General features: G+C 50.1%; 1 protein-coding gene across 1 annotated transcript; it reads right to left on the bottom strand.

Annotated features, from left to right (window-relative positions):
- Positions 1 to 12,350: 12,350 nt before the first annotated feature.
- Positions 12,351 to 14,630, bottom strand: UPK2 (uroplakin 2). Its single transcript, XM_002822563.2, has 5 exons — positions 14,502 to 14,630; positions 13,914 to 14,045; positions 13,582 to 13,720; positions 13,263 to 13,333; positions 12,351 to 12,806 (listed from the first exon to the last, which is right to left on the bottom strand). The coding sequence occupies exons 1-5, from the start codon at positions 14,575 to 14,577 to the stop codon at positions 12,670 to 12,672; spliced, it is 555 nt and encodes a 184-aa protein (XP_002822609.1). The 5' UTR covers positions 14,578 to 14,630; the 3' UTR covers positions 12,351 to 12,669.
- Between the last annotated feature and the right edge of the window lie 247 nt (positions 14,631 to 14,877).

The following is a 14,877-nucleotide window of genomic DNA, read 5'->3' as shown; positions in this document are numbered from 1 at the left end:
ATGGTGAAACCCCGTCTTTACTAAAAGTACAAAAATTAGCTGGGTATGGTGATGCATGTCTGTAATCCCAGCTAATCAGGAGGCTGAGGCAGGAGAATCTCTTGAACCCCGGAGGTGGAGGTTGCAGTGAGCCGAGATGGTGCCACTGCACTCTAGCCTGGGCAACAGAGAGAGATTCCGTCTCAAAAAAAAAATAGCCATTCTGACTGGTGTGAGATGGTGTCTCATTGTGGTTTTGATCTGCATTTCTCTAATGATTGGTGGTGATGAGCATTTTTTCATGTACATGTATTTCTCTAATGATTGGTGGTGATGAGCATTTTTTCATGTACATGCATATCTTCTTTTGAAAAGCATCTGTTGGCTGGTCACAGTGGCTCATGCCTGTAATCCCAGCACTTTAGGAGGCTGAGGCGGGTGGATCACTTGAGCTCAGGAGTTCAAGTCCAACCTGAGCAACATGGCAAAACCCCATCTCTGCAAAAGCTACAAAAATTAGCTGGGCATGGTGGCGTGTACCTGTAGTCCCAGCTACTCGGGAGGCTGAGGTGGGAGGATTACTTGAGCCTGGGAGGTGGAGGCTGCAGTAAGCTGAGATTACACCACTGTGCTCCAGCCTGGGTGACAGAGAGAGTAAGACCCTCATCTAAGAAAAAAAAAGAAAGAAAGAAAGAAAGAAAGAAAAGAAAAGTGTTTCATCCTTTGTCCACTTTTTAATGGGCTTGTTTTTTTCATTGTGAATTTGTTTAAGGTCCTTGTAGATACTGGATATCAGACCTGTGTCAGATGTGTATTTTCTCCCATTCTTTAGGTTGACTGTTTACTCTGTTGATAGTTTACTTTGCTGTGCAGAGGCTCTTAAATTGAATTAGATCCCATTTGTCAAATTTTGCCTTTGTTGCAATTGCTTTTGGTGTCTTTGTCATGAGATGTTTGCCCAAGGTGGTATTGCTTAGGCTGTCTTCCAGGGTTTTTATAGTTTTGGGTTTTACATTTAAGTTTTTTTTTGAGACGGAGTCTCTCTCTGTCACCCAGGCTGGAGTGCAGAGGCACGATCTTGGCTCACGGCAACTTCTGCCTCCCAGGTTCAAGCAATTCTCTGCCTCAGCCTCCCGAGTAGCTGGGATTACGGGCGCCTGGCTAATCTTTTGTATTTTTAGTAGAGTCAGGGTTTCACCATCTTGGCCAGGCTGGTCTTGAGCTCCTGACCTCGTCATCCACCCCCCTCAGCCACCCAAAGTGTTGGGATTACAGGCATGAGCCACTGCGCCTGGCCTGTTTAAGTCTTTAATCCATCTTGAGTTGATTTTTGTATATGGTGTGAGGAAGGGGTCCAGTTTCAATCTTCTGCATATGGTCAGCTGGTTATCTCAGCACCATTTATTGAATAGGGAGTCCTTTCCCCATTGCTTTTGTCTGCTTTGTTGAACATCAGATGGTTGTAGGTTATGAGGCCTTATTTCTGGGCCCTCTATTCTGTTCCATTGGTCTATGTGTCTGTGTTTGTACTAGTACTGTGCTGGGGTTTTTTTGGGTTTTTTTGTTTTGTTTTGTTTTGTTTTTTGAGATGGAGTCTCACTCTGTCGCCCAGGCTGGAGTGCAGTGGCATGATCTCGGCTCACTGCAACCTCCACCATGCGATTCTGATGCCTCAGCCCCCTGAGTAACTGGGATTACAGGTGCCTGCCACCATGCCTGGCTAATTTTTGTAGTTTTAGTAGAGATGAGATTTTGTCATCTTGTCCAGGCTGGTCTTATAATTCCTGGCCTCAAGTGATCCACCCACCTTGGTCTCCCAAAGTCCTGGGATTACAGGCATGAGCCACTGCCCCCAGCCAGTACCATGTTGTTTTGGTTACTGTAGCCCTGTTGTATAGTTTGAAGTCCAGTAATGTGCTGCCTCTAGCTTTGTGGGGTTTTTTTTGTTTGTTTGTTTTTTGTTTTTGAGATGGAGTCTCACTCTGTCACCCAGGCTGGAGTGCAGTGGCGCAATCTTGGCTCACTGCAACCTCCACCTCCCGGGTTCAAGCTATTCTCCTGCCTCAGCCTCCTGCGTAGCTTGGATTACAGGTGTGCACCACCACACCTGGCTGATTTTTGTATTTTTTTTTATTAGAGATGGGGTTTCACCATGTTGGCCAGGGTGGTCTTGAACTCCTGAGCTCAGGTGATCCGCCTGCCTCGGCCTCCCAAAGTGCAGGGTTTACAGGTGTGAGCCGCTGCACCGGCCACTTTGTTTTTTTTGCTTAGGATTGCCTTGGCTATTTGGGAGCTTTTTTGGTTCCATATTAATTTATAAATAGTTTTTTTCTTGTTCTGTGAAGAAAGTCATTGGAAGTTTGATAGAAATAGCATAGAATCTGTAAATTGCTTTGGGCAGTATGGCCATTTTAATTATATTGATTCTTACTATCCATGATCATGGGACTTTTCCATTTGTTTGTGTCATCTCTAATTTAAATTTTTTTTTTTTTTTTTTTTTTTTTTTAGAGAAACAGGGTCTCACTATGTTACCCAGGATGGTCTTGAATTACTGGGCTCAAGTGATCCTCCCACCTTGGCCTCCCAAAGTGCTGGGATTACAGGCGTGAGGCACTGTGCCCGGCCTCTCTGATTTCTTTGAGCAGTGTTTTGTAATTTTCATTGTAAAGATCTTTCACCTCCCTGGTTAGCCTGTATTCCTAGGTATTTTATTCTTTTTGTGGCGAGTATGAATGGGATTGCATTCCTGATTTGGCTCTCGGCTTGGCTCTTGTTGGTGTATAGGAATGCTAGTGATTTTTTTTTTTTTTTTTTTTGAGATGGAGTCTCGCTCTGTCACCCAGGCTGGAGTGCAGTGGTGCGATCTCGGCTCACTGCAACCTCCGCCTCCCGGGTTCACGCCATTCTCCTGCCTCAGCCTTCCGAGTAGCTGGGACTACAGGTGCCCGCCACCACACCCGGCTAATTTTTTTGTATTTTTAGTAGAGACGGGGTTTTACCATGTTAGCCAGGATGGTCTCGATCTTCTGACCTCGTGATCTACCTGCCTCGGCCTCCCAAAGTGCTGGGATTACAGGCGTGAGCCACCGCGCCCAGCCTAGTGATTTTTGTAAATTGATTTTGTGTCCTGAAACTTTGCTGAAGTTGTTTACCAGCTGAGGGAGCTTTTGGGCCAAAGAAGTGATGTTTCTTTCGTAGTGCATGGCATCAAGAAGCAGATGGTGTCAGTTTGTCTCGTTATTAGTGATGTTTAACTTCAATCACTTGATTTAGTGGTATCTATCAGATTTCTCTACTGTAAAGTTATCTTTTTTCCCTTTTGTAATTAGTAAGTAATTTGTGGGGAGATATTCTGAAATTATCTAAAATCCTGTTCCTTATTAAACTTGGACTCACTAACATTCATTTATGATTCTTGACTGAATCAATCATTAGTATGATGGTTATAAAATGATAATTTTTCTAAATCTATCATTCCTTCTCCATTTATTTAGTTAGCATTCTATTGTAAAGAAGAGCTTTTTCTCCTCCCGTATTTGTTAGAATGTACTCGACAGGCACGGTGGGTCACTCCTATAATCTCAGCATTTTGGGAGGCTGAGTTGGGAGGATTGCTTAAGCACATGAGTTTTGGACCAGCCTGGGCAACATGACAAGACACCATCTTGACAAAAAATTTAGAAATTAGCTGATCATCAAGGCTGCAGTGGGCTGTGATCATGCTACTGCACTCCATCCTGGGCAACAGAGCGAGACTCTGTGTCAAAAACTAAAAAATAAGAATAGACTCAATGGATTTTTTTTTTTTTTTTTTTTTGAGGTGGAGTCTTGCTCTTTCACCAGGCTGGAGGGCAGGGGGCGATCTCGGCTCACTGCAAGCTCCGTCTCCCAGGTTCAATGCCATTCTCCTGCCTCAGCCTCCCAAGTAGCTGGGACTACAGGTGCCTGCCATCGTGCCCAGCTAATTTTTTGTATATTTAGTAGAGACAGGGTTTCACCGTGTTAACCAGGATGGTCTTGATCTCCTGACCTCGTGATCCGCCCACCTCAGCCTCCCAAAGTGCTGGGATTACAGGTGTGAGCCACCGCACCAGGCCTTTTTTTTGAGAAGGAGTTTTCGCCCTTGTTGCCCAGATTGGAGTGCGATGGAGCAATCTTGGCTTACTGCAACTTCCGCCTCCCAGGTTTAAGCGATTCTCCTGCTTCAGCCTCCCAAGTAGCTGGGATTACAGGCATACGCCACCACGCCCGGCTAATTTTTTTTTTTCTCATAGAGATGGAGTTTCACCATGTTGGGCAGGCTGGTCTCGAACTCCTGACCTCAAGTGATCCACCTGGCTCAGCCTCCCAAAGTGCTGGAATTACAGGCATGAGCCATCGCGCCTGGCCCGACTCAATGGATTCTTATTTTGTTGAGCAGATTATAATTCATTACTGTTATTCTTTTAGTCCTAAAACTGTCCCAGACTTGCCCAGAGGGTGAGGCATCCTCCTCTGGTTCCTTGATGTGGCATCCTGGGTTCCCCTAGCAGAGACCATCCACCCTGTACTGTGTTGCTTGTTGCCTGTGTCCTAGACCAGAAACTTTGCATAGTATTTTAGGATTTGGTACATAGGAGACCCTCAATAGATGTTGATTCAACTAAAGTGAAATCAGCAGTTTCCTCTCCCACTCCCCAAATGCTTGTGATTGGAAACAGCTTCTTTTTTATTTTTTAAAATTTGCTTTATTTTGAGACAGTCATCTCCTTTCTTGCCTAGGCTGGTTTCAAACTCAAACTTGAGCCCAGGTGTTGGAGACCAGCCTGAGCAACATAGCAAGACCTCATCTCTAATAATCATAATAAAAAAAAAGTTTGGCTAGGCACGGTGGCTCACACCTGTAATCCCAGCACTTTGGGAAGTGGGGGTGGGCAGATCACTTGAGGCCAGGAGTTCAAGACCAGCCTGGCCAACATGGTGAAATCCCGTCTCTACTAAAAACATAAAAATTAATTGGCCGGGAGCTGTGGCTCACGCCTGTAATCCCAACACTTTGGGAGGCTGAGGTGGGTGGATCACGAGGTCAGGAGTTCAAGACCAGCCTGGCCAAGGTGGTGAAACCCCGTCTCTACTAAAAATACAAAAATTAGCCAGGCGCGGTGACACGTGCCTGTAATCCCAGCTACTTGGGAGGCTTAGGCAGCAGAATTGCTTGAACCTGGGAGGTGGAGGTTGCACTGAGCTGATATTGCACGACTGCACTCTAGCCTGGGCGACAGAGCAAGACTCCATCTCAAAAAAGAAAAAAAAAAAATTAGCTAGGTGTGGTGGCACGCATCTGTAGTCTGAACTACTCAGATGGCTGATGCAGGAGAATCCCTTGAATTCAGGAGGTATAGGTTGCAGTGAGCTGAGATCGCATCATTGCACTCCAGCCTGCACAACAGAGCGAGACTCTGTCTCAACAACAAAAAAGTTTGCTGGGAGTCTACCTTTAATTGCAATAACAATAATTTTTTTTTTTATTTTGAGGTAGAGTTCCACTCTGTCGCCCAGGTTGGAATGCAGTGATATGATCTTGGCTCACCGCAATCTCTACCTCCTGTATTCAAGCGATTCTCCTGCCTCAGCCTCCTGAGTAGCCGGGATCACAGGCACCCGCCACCACGCCTGGCTAATTTTGTGTGTGTGTGTATATATATATATATATATATATTTTGAGATGGAGTCTCGCTCTGCGCCCAGGCTGGAGTGCAGTGGCGCGATCTCGGCTCACTGCAACCTCCGCCTCCTGGGTTTAAGCAATTCTTCTGCCTCAGACTCCCAAGTAGCTTGGATTATGGGTGCCCGCCACTGCCATGCCCAGCTAATTTTTGTATTTTTATTTTTTATTTATTTTATTTTATTTATTTTCTATTGTTTTAGATGGAGTTTCGCTCTTGTTTGCCCAGGCTGGAGTGTGGTGGCACAATCTCAGCTCACTGCAACCTCTGCCTTGTGGGTTCAAGCGATTCTCCTGCCTCAGTCTCCCAAGTAGCTGGGATTGCAGGCATGTGCTACCACACCCAGCTAATTTTTGTATTTTGGGTAGAGATGGGGTTTCACCACATTGGCCAGGCTGGTCTTGAACTCCTGACCTCAGGTGATCTGCCCACCTCGGCCTCCCAAAGTGCTGGGATTACAGGCTTGAGCCACCGTGCCCGGCCTATTATTTATTTATTTATTTATTTATTTTTTGAGTTGGAGTCTCGCTCTGTTGCCCAGGTTGGAGTGCAATGCCGTGCTCTTTGGCTTACTGCAACCTCTGCCTCCCGAGTTCAAGCGATTCTCCTGCCTCAGCCTCCCGAGTAGCTGGGATTACAGGGGCCTGCCACCACGCCTGGCTAATTTTTGTATTTTTAGTAGAGACAGGGTTTCATCATGTTGGCCAGGCCGGTCTTGAACTCCTGACCTCAAATTATCTGCCTGCCTCGGACTCCCAAAGTGCTAGGATTACAGATGTGAGCCACTGCGCCCGGCTTGTACTATACGTTTTTTTTCCCTTCTGCCATTGAAGTTGTTGTATTTTTAGTAGAGACGGAGTTTTACCATGTTGGCCAGGCTGGTCTTGAACTCCTGACCTCAGGTGATCCACCTGCTTCAGCCTCCCAAAGTGCTGGGATTACAGGTTTGAGCTACCACACCTGGTCAACAATAATAAGTTTAATGATAATTTTTCTACCCTAATTATACAAATATATGTTTGGTATGGGTACCATGGCTCAAGCCTGTAATCCCAGCACTTTGGGAGGCTAAGGTAGGAGGATCTCCAGAGCAAGACCTTCTCTCTATTGTTTTATTTTATTTTTTTTGAGACAGTCTTACTCTGTCACCCAGGCTAGAGTGCAGTGGCGCAATCATGGCTCACTGCAGCCTCAACCTCCAGGGCTTAAGCAATCCTCCCACCTCAGCCTCCTGAGTAGCCGGGACTACCTGAGCACCACTATGCCTGGCTAAATTTTGATTGATTTATTTATTTTATCTTTATTTTTTGAGACGGAGTGTCACTCTTGTTGCTCAGGCTGGAGCGCAATGGTGCGATCTCGGCTCACCGCAACCTCTGCCTCCCAGGTTCAGGCAATTCTCCTGCCTCAGCCTCCCAAGTAGCTGGGATTACAGGCGTGCACCACCATGCCTGGCTAATTTTGTATTTTTAGTAGAGACGGGGTTTCTCCATGTTGAGGCTGGTCTTGAACTCCTGACCCCAGGTGATCCGCCCGCCTTGGCCTCCCAAAGTGCTGGGATGACAGGCGTGAGCCACTGCGCCCGGCCAATTTTGATTTCTTTTTGTAGAGATGAGCTCTTACTATGTTGCCTAGGCTGGTCTCAAATTCCTGGACTCCTGCAGTCCTCCTGCCTCTGCCTCCCAAAGTGCTGGGATTACATGCATGAGCCACCGCGCATGAACCCTATCTCTAAACAAAAAAAATAATGTGCACAGAACTTGAATTGACATTTATCCAAAGAAAATATACAAATAATCAATAAGCACATGAAGAGATGTATACATTATTAGAGAAATGCAAATCAAAACCACAGTGAGATACCACTTCATACTTCATAGGATGGCTTCATAGGATGGCTGTTAGAAAAAACAAACAGGCTGGGTAAGGCGGCTCACGCCTGTAATCCCAGCACTTTGGGAGGCCAAGGCGGGTGGATCCCTTGAGGTTAGGAGTTCCAGACCAACCTGGCCAACATAGCAAAACCCTGTCTCTGCTAAAAGTACAAAAATTAGCAGGGAATTGTGGTGGACACCTGTGATCCCAGCTGAGGCAGGAGAATCACTTGAACCCGAGAGGCAGAGGTTGCAGTGAGCCGAGATCACGCCACTGCACTCCAGCCTGGGTGACAAGAGTGAAAGAACTGAAAGCAGAGACTTGAACCAATATTTGCATACCCATGTTCACAGCAACATTATTCACAATAGCCAATAGCCAAAGAGTAGAAATAACGCAAGTGTTCATCAGCAGATGAACAGATAAACCAAATGTGGGATATCCATACAATGGAATATTATTCAGCTATAAAAAGGAATAATGCTGCTAAGTGCAGTGGCTCACACCTGTAATCCCAGCACTTTGGGAGGCCGAGGTGGACGGATCACTTGAGGCCAGGAATTTAGACCAGCTTAGCCAACATAGCGAAACCCCATCTCTACTAAAAATACAAAAATTAACCGGGCATGGTGGTGCACGCCTGTAATCTCAGCTATTCTGGAATCTGAGCCTTTTTTTGAGGCTCTGTCTCAAAAAAAAAAAAAAAAGAATGAAATTCTGATACATGCTAGGACATGGATGAACCTTGAAGACATTATCCTTAGTGAAATAAGCCAGACACAACAGGATAAATTTTGTATAATTCCTCTTATATGAGGTACCTACAGTGACCGAAATTCATAGTAAAATGGTAGTTTCCAGGAGCTGAAGGGGTTAGTAGTAGAGGGTTATTGTTTAATGGGTATAGAGTTTCTATTTGGGATGATGAAAAATTTGGGAATGGACACTAGTGATAGTTGTACAATGTCAATATACTTAATGCCACTGAAATGTCCATTTAAAACCGGTTAAATTAGTAGTACTTTTTTTTTTTTTTTTTGAGACAGAGTCTTGCTCTGTCGCCCAGGCTGGAGTGCAGTGGCATGATCTCGGCTCAGCTCACTGCAACCTCCGCCTCCCAGGCTTAAGCAATTATCATGCCTCAGTCTCGCAAGTAGCTGGGACTACAGGCGCGCACCACCATGCTCAGCTAATTTTTTGTATTTTAGTAGAGATGGAGTTTCACCATGTTGCCCAGGGTGGTCTCGAACTCCTGAGGTGAGCCGATCTGCCTGCCTCACAAAGTGCTAGTATTACAGCTGTAAGCCATTGCATCTGGCCAAAGTAGTACATATTATGTTATGTATATTTTGGCACAATTTTAAATAATGTGTAGGTGGGCGTGGTGGCTCACATCTGTAATCCCAGTGATGGCAGTGGCTGCTGGCATCATGCCAGCTGCAGCAGGGAACTGCGACTGGGGCTGCATACTCCATGGAGCCAGTGGGAGCCCTGCACCTTCTGAGTTGGGAGGGGAGCTCCCCGAACCGCTGCAGCCACCCAAACGCAGCTGCAGACCCAGGCCTCCTGCTCTATGGAGCAGGCAGGAGCCCTGCCCAGGAGGCTACAGCCGCCCAAACCGCAGCTGTGGATCCTTGCCTTCCTGTGCTTTTGGGGGAGCCCGGAACAGGCAGGATCTGCCTTCCTGGGTGCGGCCGCAGACCTGGGCCTCCTGCTCCAGGAAGCAGGCAGGAGCCAGGGAAAAGAAGGGGCCCTGCCCCTTCTGAGTTGGCAGGGTGGGAGGTCCTGGGTGCAGCTGCAGCCCCCCTCCCAGGCACAGGACCCTGGCATCTCTGCACCCTCAGGGGCCCCAGGAAGAATCCCCCACCCTGACCCCCCATCCCTGCAGGCTTATGGGTGTCTGTTCCCACTGCCTGGCCTCTCTCTGCTCCCAGCACCTGCTGCGATCTCAGAAAGCGGGGTTGGGGCCAAGCCCAGGGGTCATGAATGGCAGTGGGAGGCAGACAGAGTCCTGGGTGGGAAGGGGTGGGGCCCCCAGTAAGGCCCCACCTTCAGGCCAGGGAGGGCCTGAAGGCTGGGGGCTGGGCTGCCAGTCCCACTGACCGGAGTGGGGACTCGTGATGCCTCTTATGGGCTTGCCCATGGCTGCCTATGGACTTTTCTCCCCTCTGATGTCCATAAAAGCCCTGGGCTCAGCCAGAGCAGGGCAGAGGATGGCCAGAGGATGAAGAGGGCAGAGAGACAATGGGACTTGACGACCAGCTGCAGAAAGGAGTACCCTTTCTGCTGATAGCAGGTGACAATGGGACAACCAGCTGCGGAGGGTGTACCCTCTCTGCTGAGAGCTGTAGAGACGACCTGCTGGCAGAGAGGAGCTACCCTCTCTTCTGAGAGCTTCAGAGACCTGCAGAGACATTGAAATGACTTGTCTGCAGAGAGGAGCCACCTTCTCCAGGGCCTCCTCTCTGCTAGGAGCTGAGCACTCCTCCAAGCTGTTCTAACTTTAAATAAAACTCTCTGGCCTGGTGTGGTGGCTCACAACTGAATCCCAGCACTTTGGGAGGCCAAGGTGGGTAGAGCACGTGAGATTGGGAGTTTGAGACCAGCCTGACCAACATGGAGAAACCCTGTTTCTACTAAAAATACAAAATTAGCTGGGCATGATGGCACATGCCTGTAATCCCACCTACTCAGGAGGCTGAGGCAGGAGAATTGCTTGAACCTGGGAGGCAGAGGTTGCGGTGAGCCGAGATGGCACCATTGCATTCCAGCCTGGGCAAGAGGAGCGAAACTCTGTCTCAAAACAAACAAACAAAAAAACCCTTTTCTTCACCCTTCACTTGTCTGCATACTTCATTCTTCCTGGATGCATGACAAGAACTCAGGCAAAGACGTCATGGCCACAGAGGTTTCCAGCCAGAAAAGTTGACACCCCAGAGATCCCATAACACCAGCACTTTGAGAGGCTAAGGCAAGAGTGTCGTTTGAGACCAGCCTAGGCAACACAGTGAGATGCCATCTCTACAAAAACATTTAAACGTTAGCTGGGTATGGTGGTACACAGCTGTATTTCTAGCTATGCAGAGACCTGAGGTGGAAGGATTGCTTGAGCCCAGGATTTTGAGACTGCAGTGAGCTAAAATTGAGACACTGCACTCCAGCCTGGGTGTCAGAGCGACAGAGCGATGGGGTTTTGCCTTGTTGTCCAGGCTGGTCTCCTGGGCTCAAGCAACCCTCTCGCCTCGGCCTCCCGAAGTACTAGGATTTCAGGCATGAGCCACTGTGCCCGGCTTGCTTGCTTGCTTGCTTTCTCTCTCTCTCTTTTTCTTTCTTTCTCTCTCTCTCTCTTTCTTCCTTTCTTCCTTCCTTTCCTTCCTCTTTCTTTTGGGCACTTTCCCAGCTCTGTCCTCTTTAGAGGCTGGTTCATTCATTTGTGCATTTGTTTGTTCACTTATTCAGCAAGCATTTATTGAGTATCTGCTGTGCCCCAGGCACTGTGGAGCAAAGATACCATATCCCCTTGGGAGCAAAGCAACTGCTTACAGTCTGATGGGAGAGACAACGAAATAATAACACAAACACATGGTTATAAACCATGGTAATACTATGAAAGACAGGAGAGTGGAACCCAACCAAATAGGAGAAAATGGAGGTCAGAGAAGGCTTCCCTGGAGAAGGGACAGTAAGCTAACTATGCAAACCAGAATGGAGGTGTTGGGGGGTGGTGCCAAGATCAGTGTGGGCATATGGAATAGTTGTGCAAAGGTCCTGAGGCAAGAGGGAGCCTGGGAAATTGGAGGGAACCTGGTAAGAGCTGAGGAACAGTTAGGGGATCAGGCCTGGCCTTGAAGGTCTTTACCCTAAGTACAATGCAAAGATCACTGATCCTTAAAAAGAATATATTATATACTGCAGAGGACAAAAGTGAAGGAAGGTGGCCACTCCTGCCTTTTTCCCTCAGTACTAGGCTGTTCCACTCTTGGCCCACTCCAACCAGGGTTCTTCTGCTTTCGTTCTCACCTCCTAGAATACTTTTAGCCTCTTCTTCTCTCCTCCCGACCCCAATGCCCCGTTCTTGGGTCTCAGCCTGATGGCCTCGTCTTTGTCTTTTTTTTTTTTTTTTTTGAGACAGGGTCTCACTCCGTCATCCAGGCTGGAGTGCAGTGGTGTGATCTTGGCTCACTGCAACCTCCACTTCCTGGGTTCAAGCGATTCTTGTGCCTCAGCCACTGGGATGAGAGCTGGGATGTAGCTGGGATTATAGGCACCTGCCCGAATGCCTGGCTATTTTTTTTTTTTTTTGTATATTTAGTAGAGACGGGGTTTCATCATGTTGGCCAGGCTGGTCTCAAACTCCTGACCTCAAGCCAGCTGACCACCTTGGCCTCCCAAAGTGGTGGGATTACAGGCATGAGCCACTGCACCTGGCCTGTCTTTTCCCAGACAGATCCTCTCCTCTTTTCCCCAGCACTTCCCTTGCTCTGCCTGCCCCCCACCCCCACCCCCAGGCCTCCAGGCCTCCACATGGGGCACCAGCCCCAGCTTCTGCCCTGACCTGCACTCCTGGTTGGGTGGCCCACTGTGTGCTGTGGATGCTGCCAAACCCACAGCCCTGGCATGTCTGAGAACTCTGACTCCTGGGCTCTTATCTGGCCCCTGCCTGCCTCATGGGAAAAGCAACTCTGGGCTGTGGGGCAGGGAGGGGACCGGGAGCACCTGCAGCTTGGACATAGATTCCACAGCTTTGAGCCAAGGTAGAGCCCACTAAAGGGAAACACACATGGCAGATGCAGCCTCAGCCTTTATTATAGGGACTTAGTTCACTGAAGGATGGGGGAATTGTTATGGGGGTGTTTAAAGTGGTAAAATGGGAGGAAAGTCAACTCTGACAGGAGTGGGGTGAGAGGAATAACGGAGTGTTGGAAGGTGAGGCACTGGGGGCAAGGAGAGGGACAGAGCGAGGAGAAGGCTCTAGGGGAGAGGAGGGCAGGAGGAGGAGGCGAGGGCACCAAGGGAGCCACAGGCCTGGGGCCTGGGAGCAGGTGGGCTGGAGAGCCGGACGGTGCCCTGGGCTTCCTGGAGAAGCCGCTGCTCCAGGCAGACCTCCTCACTTGTGGGAGCCCAGTGCCAGGGCAATGATGAAGCCCAGCACCAGCAGGAACATGGCAACGGAGAGCAGCACCGTGATGACCACCATGCCCCCTGTGCGGGCCATGCCCAGCCCAATGGATTCCATGGTCCTCCCTGTCAAAAGAGGGAGAGGGGAGGCCACTATGGGCGGGAGAGGCCCCAAGCCTGCCTGAGGCTCACGGCCTCACACTCATCTAGCCAACAGACCAGCGAGCCAGCCAGCCAACCAGCCAGCCAGCCAGCCAGCCAGCCAACCAACCAACCAACCAACCAACCAACCAACCAGCCAACCAGCTGATGGATCCAAACACCCATCACATAGACATTTATGAAGCATCTCCTATGTCAGCCGCTGAGGAAAAGTTAAGAGAACACAGTCCCTGCCCACGAGGAACCTTTAGCTGAGTGTACAGTAGCCATGCCGTAGGCTCTGTGCTAGGATAGAGGTAAGCAGGGGCCCTGAGGGCGCATGGGGAGGCACAGGCCACCCAGACTGGGGATGAGGCAGGAATGGTCAGGGAAGCGTTTGTGGCCGCTGAGATGGGAAAGGGAGGCGGGAGTGTTACTTACGAGGGAGTGTGGACATTGGGATCTCTCTGCTGGATTCAGTGGCTGTCCCCTTCTTCACTAGGTAGGAAATGCTTTTGTGGTTTGGGAGAGAGTAGAGAACCCTCAGTGAGTATCTGGGACTTACAGGAAGAGGGGCTCCAGCCTGGGCCACCTACTCTCACAGCTGTGTCTCCCCTATGTGCACTCCTCCAAGAGGCCCAGCTTTCACCCCCTTTTGCTGTGCCCTAACCCTCTCCCCATGCCCACCAGATCTCCCCCACACTAGCTTCTCTTCCTGCACCCCCTTCCCTAGGTGCCCCAGGCTGGGCCCAGTACCTACTAGTATTTGGTTCCTGGCACGAGGTTTGTCACCTGGTATGCACTGAGCCGAGTGACTGTGAAGCCAGCACCACTGTCCACCACACTCACCAGTTCCCTGCGCCCACGGCACGGAGGCACCACAAAGCTGGATGTCACCACTGGACAGAAGTGGGGGGAGGGGAAGACTGGGTCAAGTTTCTGGAGGCCCCAAAGAGAAGGGGCAGCTTTTAGAGTGTGGGTGCCCCAGGAGAGGGGTGGACAGGAAAAAATGAATGGGGAAAGGGGTGCAGGGGGTGTCGCAGGAAGGGGTCTTTGGGGACTAGAGGGATGCCTTGGGAGAAGGTAGCAGACCTTTGCTGTCATTGGCTCTCCGGACTATCAGTGTGGCATTGCCTCCTGTGAGGTGACAGGGGGGCAAGGCAACCAGCAGTCTCTCCGTTAGCGCCGGGGACAACAGACCAGAGAGGCTTGAGATGTTGAAGTCTGATGGGAGGCAGGAGGGAGCTCCGATGGGGACTGACCCCTCCTGGCCAACAGATCTGGCCCGGTCCCATTGGAGCCATCTCCCTTTCCACTCTGTGAACCCTGGGCAGAACAGCCAGGCCTGTGCCAGTATGACCACTAGGTGGCAGGCTTGGGCTGCAGAAGCTGCACCCTCCACCAAGCGGTCCCCAGAGCCAGATCCTGGATGCCAGGAGTTGGGCAGCGCCCAACCTCACCCCTCCCCACAGCCTCAGATCCTTGCCCACACCTCTCTGCCTCCTAGGTCTGGAGGAGGATCAGGAGTGTGCCCTGAGCCCAGTGTCTGATACCCAGTCACTGCCATCACCAGCCCTGACTCCCAACTGTCCAGACCTCTCTTTGACAGCCCTGGAAGGTACAGTGCTCCCTCTCCAGGCCCCCAGCCCCCTTCCCACCCCTACCAGAGATGGAAGAGACCTGCAGTCCCTGGGGACAACACAGCCAGCAGAATCAGGATCAAGGGCAGGGTCCGGATGGGCAGCAGGGGTGCCATGCTGGGCTGGGAGGTGGAATAGGTGCTGGCAGGCTGGGGTTCCTGAGGCAAGTGAGGCCCTGCCCCTGGGGTGGCTGATTTTGTCCTGGGGGTGGGAGGGGCTGGAGGGGAATCCAGTCCAACCTGCCCCTTGGGCCCTATAGCCTCAAAGGGGTGGGGAGAGCAGACAGGTTTTTCAGGATGGGGAGCTGGCCCTCAGGCCAGGAGGGGGGATGCCCTGGCTGGGTCCTGATGGCGTAGCCAGCTGCTGAGAGCTGGGTAACTAAGGTGGGGAAAGAAATCACCCCTTCTTCTGGGACT

The sequence above is a fragment of the Pongo abelii genome, chromosome 9 (genome assembly GCF_028885655.2).
Source record: "Pongo abelii isolate AG06213 chromosome 9, NHGRI_mPonAbe1-v2.0_pri, whole genome shotgun sequence".
NCBI classification, from domain to species: domain Eukaryota; kingdom Metazoa; phylum Chordata; class Mammalia; order Primates; family Hominidae; genus Pongo; species Pongo abelii.
The sequence above is the reverse complement of the archived record's forward strand: the minus strand, read 5'-3'. Positions and strand labels throughout refer to the sequence as shown.

What these genes read in the sequence shown, in the direction of transcription:
- UPK2 (XM_002822563.2), bottom strand. Translation starts at nt 14,577, where the DNA reads ATGGCACCCCTGCTGCCCATCCGGACCCTGCCCTTGATCCTGATTCTG. An exon ending in GAGAGCCAATGACAGCAAAG is followed by an intron (nt 13,721 to 13,913) that starts GTCTGCTACCTT and finishes ACTTCTGTCCAG; the next exon opens with TGGTGACATCCAGCTTTGTG. An exon ending in CCCAATGTCCACACTCCCTC is followed by an intron (nt 12,807 to 13,262) that starts GTAAGTAACACT and finishes CTCTTTTGACAG; the next exon opens with GGAGGACCATGGAATCCATT.